Here is a 5,854-nt window from a genome sequence, read left to right as displayed (position 1 = left end):
GGTTACAATGGTTAAAATATACTGTACTGAACTAAAAACATTCATAAAAACAATCTACTTTGAAAACAGAATCGGTTAATTTCTTAATTAAATTATTCTTTGGGAAGAAGAATGCTCTCACCAGTTTCTTGAAGGATAAAATGATACGCACCACTGAATCCCAAGAGACCTGCTGTTCTGGACTGAGGAGGCTAAGTGCCAAGAATTCCATTTTCTGGGTCCAACCATACTGATCTCTAACAGAGTAGGGCCCATGGAACATCTATGTAAGGTGGGCAGATTCTAATGGACACATCAAAAGGTTTAGAGAGATTAAAAGATTATTTTCCAAAATGCATAAAAATGTTTGAAAGTTATTTCAGGAGGTCCAAAGTTCTGTGAACAGAACAGAATGAAATCGTTCATTTCCCTATATATCTTCTTAAAAATAGAGGTGAGACTATTATAGACTGCCAAATGCTGCTGAGCTACAAGGGACCTATAACTTTCCAGCACCCAGCAACACTAAGAGATCAGCTGCTTGAGCAAAAGCTCAAGTCCCCCTAATTAAGAGGATCTTGTGTATCCCAACTAGGAAATGTGTATGACAACATCGTTTTCCTCCCCTTGTTCCTCCTTCTCAAAAGGCACCTACTCTCAAGCTCAACTTATTTCTTCAATGAGTTACATTTCTGTAATTAAAACCCCAAGGCAAAAATTCTTTGCACACATACATGGAAATGATAGGCCAGGCAAATAAAAACTGACAGTGGCCAACCTGGATAATCTAATGAGGCAAATGTTATCTTTGGGATGCTCTTCCTCTAAAGGAAAGTCCTCTGTCCCCCAACCGTTTTGCTGCAACCTCAAATTCCCTCTTTCTGAGTTTACAGCACCAGGACAAGTCCACAACTGAACATTTGTGGGAAACGTTTGTGATCAATTAGGCCATTCAGCTTTCTTGTTGAAGAAGAAGCCAGGGTTGGGGAACATTAGGCAGACTCACCTCGGGGCACAGTGCAGCAGGGCGAGGGCGGGGAGAAAGAAGATCGCCGACACCGGGTGCAAGCGGGGCGGGTTTCTGGGGGTTTCTCCGCCTCCCGGAGGCGGAGAACTGAAGCTGAGGGAAAGAAAGGCTCTCGGCGAGAATGAGGTGGGAGAGAACAAAGATCCACCTCTGCAGTCGGTTTTACGGAGCGCGACCCTCCGATCCGGCCACCGTCCTTTGCAGGTCCCGGCCATGGGAGAAACTTTTCTACGCTGCCCGCTGCGCACTCCACGCGGCCGGGTTTTGGTGTCGTTACCGCCGGGCGGCGAATTCCTGCTGGGCACTCCGGAGTTCGTAAGCCAGGCGAGCGGTGAGTTTCTCCGCTCTTTTCTCCCATCCCGAATCAGGGGAAGTTGGGTGGTGCGTGCGCCCCGAGATAGCCCTGACCTTTTAATGGTGGGTGGGAAGGCGGCCCTGGGAATGAGGGCTGCTGCCGATGGGCTCCTATCGGGTCTTGGATTAAGGGGAACGCGGATCTCAACCCAATCCCAGTGAGGAGCCTTTGGAAGGTGCCTTTTCCTTTGTGAATTTGTTCTCACTTTCCTTCTTTCCTGCACCTTCTGAAGGAGTCAGCCTTCCCCCACCCGGCATCTTCAGAGATACTGAACTACAGCTCCCATCCCATTTTGGCTGGGGGAGGGAGTTGTAGTTCAGCAAGTGTCTCCACTCCGGGGGTGTTAAAAAGCAACACAGCTGAAGGGCACTTTGGAGGGAAAGTAGAAAAAGTGGCTGTATTCTGGTTTAGCAAAGCTATACTAGTCATATATAGAGTTGAAATTATCTAGGGCCTCTACTTACCATCCTAATCCACAACCCCATCAAGGGTGCTCCAGAATTCTGATATTTGTGATTCTTTGGTGCTCGGTGGACCCATCAATGCACCTTGGGTTTGGGGTTAGGTATGCCAGCCAATGAGAATAAATGCCAGATGTTTTGTGCATCAAACTTCATTGTTGGCCAAAGCATGAGACTGTAGGAGTTGCATTCTGTGCATGAGATGGCTATCTTCTGATCAGTTGAGTTTTGAACTTCATAATATCTCCTCCCCCCTTATAACATACTGTTCTACATGACTTTCCTGGATAAGACATCCTGTCCAGACTAACAAAACCATCCCCCTCTCTATGTATCCAAACGCATGGGAACGGCAGAATTAGTCCCAAGGGGCATAGCAAAATGGATTGGGTATCACTACAGTTCTTTCCAATGTCCTTAACCTGTGAGGGAACAATACATAATTCATTCTGTATTCATGTCATGCTGACTGCTCTGAATGTGAATGACTCTCCAAGGCTTCCATGCTACTTAAAATGTGCTTAACTGGAAGACTGAAGGGCTGATCTTGGAGATACTTGCAGGTAGCGTTCTTTGGAACTGTAATCCCTTTCTTCTATGTCTTGGCCTTAAGCAGCATATGAGCCATCCTTTTTAATATGGCCTTTATTTCTAAATTATATAATAGCTCCAGTCAGTTTATTCAGCTGCTGTGGGTACCAATTGTGCTTTTTTCCAATACATTTTAGCACTTGCTCTGCTCTGGGTTTCACAAAAAATAGCCTATTAATGACAGGCAAGCTTGCATACTACAGCAGACAATGATTACCCCCTGCAAGAGAAAGATTTCAGGAAGACTTAGTTGTGCTGTATGATTCACTTACAAAGGCCGCAGGCAGGGGTGTTAGCAGGTGTCATAAAAAAAAGTGACGATGGCAGTTGCAAGAGTACAATCGAAATTCTGCCTCTTTTTAAAATGTGTTGCATATGCAATGCACATAAAAAAATAAGCAAAGTTTTAATTGCACCATTGCAGCTGCCATCTTGATTTTTTTTTTTTTTTGCCATACCCAGATGCGCAATAGTGAGATCCAGCAGACCTTTGGGAGATGAATGCATCTGAAATTATCTGCAGTATGGAAGTAGTTTTCTTGGAAGTTAACATGATAGGAAAAAGCTTACATGAAGAAAATATTTGAAATCCAATATTGCAGCTTTATATGCTACTTGAAGAAGCATCTATAGCTATTATAAAGAAAATATTAGAATCTAACATCCAGAGTCAGGCAAAGCCTTGTTACAACCAACTAAAACTGATGCAGTACTCAGATTAAAAGCAGAAAAGGAAACATTTAAAATTAGGCCATTAGCTTATTTCATCAAAAACATTAATCAATACTTGGCCTTAATGACACCTAGCATTCAGGGAGAAAAAATAATGGTATAATTGCTCTATCTCTGAAGATATGAAGGCCCTTAGTTCCAATTATTATCTTGCTGTAAGCACAGCACATAGACTCCTGACCTAATACAACGCAGAAATAAATCAATAGTGCTCTCTTTATAACAATAAGAATAGTGGATATTTTTATTGGTGCATTTGGTAAAAAAGTAAATACGGTAAATAAACCAGGCCAAATAGTGTGGAATTTCCTAGGAGTTGGACTGAAGCTTTAAATGGTAAAGATGTCCTTCAAAATTTAGAAAATCAACTTTTTCTGAAGGCAGATTTTTTTCTTCTACCAGCATGTGAATTAGAAAATGTTAGAGCTTTTTTCTACTCACTTTGAGCATTGACAAACAAAATGTAGAGTATCCCATTATGTTCTACCAAGATGTTAATTCTTAGTATGGGTGGGAATTAATTGAATTGTAATCCAAACATCGGCAGAAACAAAGTTGGGGCAGACTCCCTCAAACTGAAGATCTGCTTTGGACCTCCTTGTTTTTAATTGTCATTAACAAAACAATGATTACATGATAACACTACAAGTATCAATATAAAATGGTTTATATGTATGTATGTATGTATGTATGTATGTATGTATGTATGTATGTATGTATAAAATAGCTGCTAATATCAAATTTAAACATACTAAAATCATAAGCACAATAAAATCCCTTCAGTCCCTTTGTCATAGTAAGGAGAAACTGGTACTCAACCCATTTCAACCTGTTTCCTTCTAGCATCTGGACTAAAACAGGCCCCATGACTGAGAGGGAGGAGCAGCTTGAACTATGAATACTCATCAGCATTGTTAATTGTTGTACCTGTACCTAGCTAATGACTCTACCCTGAAATGCTCGGTCTTGGTTAATATTTTTCCTAACTTAGCAGATAAACAAGGTAAAAATATCCACTCAGCTCTGAAATAGTTTCCTTCCTGCAGGTAATGATTATCTTGGCACAACACTGAGGGAGTGTGAACTCAAAGGGGTGGGGGAATGTGTGTGCTGGGTTGCTTGAGCCTTTGACTAACAGTAAACTACCATTAGGAGTAGACTTTGGTCTGATCAACAACATCCTCTCTTAGCACTATCTGTGAATGAGTGCCTGTGGAAAAGCAAGTCTGTCTGAGCTTATAATGCTCGGCAAGGTTTAATTTAATTTCAGTGAGGCCCGAGAGGAAAGACTCTGCCCCAGCTTACATTTTATAGAGGAGTAAGTCTGGTTGAGCCATCTATGTGTGTTGCTATCTGCTTTCCCCCCCAATTCACTAGATGCCTCTCTGTGGTTCTTTTTAGTGTGCTAAAATTTCAGAGGAAAATAGGAATGATAATACTTAGGATTTTATGTAGTATATTTAAAGGTTTCAGATGCCTTCATATCCATGGAACATGGGAGAGTGGCCTGGTTTGGAGACCTTTTTCTTTCCCCCTTTTTTGTACCTTTGGAGCAGCCTTGTTCTCATATAATAAGGAAGAATGCAAATGAGTCTCTGCAAAAGTTGCCGCTCCAGATTATTACAGATTGGCCAGTGCTAAGGGTCATCCCAGCCTCCTGGCATTAGTATTTCTCCACTTCTGGAGTAAAAAGTGTAGTCTTCAATAATAAACAAAGATAATTTAGCAGATCTAATGAGAAACACCCAAATCTTTTCAGTATAATTGCCTCCTGGCCCTCCAGTAAGAAATTAGAATTTCCTTTGTTGGAAGTCACCTTCTAGAGAAGGAAATATTTTGGGGAATATTAAAAAAGGCAGAATATTATATTTCTCCAAAGGATCTTAAAGGCAGAAAAGCAGGCCCAGTTTTTCTTAATAGCCCCAAACAGAAACTAAGCAGACCAGCTCTGTAGAAATGCAGATTTGATAATCCCATTCAGAAAGACTGAGGCACCATTCATGAGCAAATACAGGCAGAAGTCCATTCAAGACAAAATATTTTGAAATCCCTTGCAGCAAAACTGATAGCTAACAATAGCAGAGTGATAGGATTAGAATCAACAATCCCTCACCCAAACATCCAACACAGGACATAGCCATCAACCACAGCCCCAGGAAAGCAGGACATGACCTTTAGGGCATAATTGGATTAACCCATTACCATCAGAATACCAAAAGGGCACACTGAGGCTCAGGTCAAAGTTCATGCCACAGGAACAGGAACAACTCCAAATACAAAAGCCCAAGAAGGTATAAAAACCCACCACTCCCAGCTCCATGTGGTCAGCCGCCCCAGAAACATGTTGCTGTCACTGAAGTTTCTGGCAACTCAATAAAGAACCTTCTTTCCAAACAGCCTCTATTTTGTTTATTCCCGGCTTGGACTGGACCCTGATGATTTTTCTTTCAACACCTTTAAGCTGAACAGAATATTAAATTGATGAAGATTTTTGCTTAGCATCAAAAGACCTGAATAAGGCAGGACTGAAATTAACCTGAACTCAAGAATGAAAAAATGCAATGCTACATTATCGTCTAATTTTATCTGGAGATGTTTAGTTATTACAGAGAGTTTTTGGAAATTTCAACATGTGGTACTTGAAACATATGAATTTCACTTTTCCATTCATTTGTATAATTTTTAAATGCTAAGCAATGGAAAGAACAA

General features: G+C 41.1%; 1 protein-coding gene across 1 annotated transcript in view; it reads left to right on the top strand.

Moving 5' to 3' along the window:
- Positions 1-1,219: 1,219 nt before the first annotated feature.
- Positions 1,220-5,854, top strand: part of LOC107284208 (ceramide kinase-like) — a 22,305-nt gene continuing 17,670 nt past the window's right edge. Inside the window, exon 1 of the mRNA XM_015812229.1 lies at positions 1,220-1,337. Coding sequence (XP_015667715.1) covers positions 1,220-1,337 — 118 coding nt within the window. The remainder of the gene's footprint in view (positions 1,338-5,854) is intronic.

Source organism: Protobothrops mucrosquamatus, unplaced genomic scaffold (assembly GCF_001527695.2).
Source record: "Protobothrops mucrosquamatus isolate PMUCROS unplaced genomic scaffold, P.Mucros_1.0 scaffold76, whole genome shotgun sequence".
NCBI lineage: Eukaryota > Metazoa > Chordata > Lepidosauria > Squamata > Viperidae > Protobothrops > Protobothrops mucrosquamatus.
The sequence above is the reverse complement of the archived record's forward strand: the minus strand, read 5'-3'. Positions and strand labels throughout refer to the sequence as shown.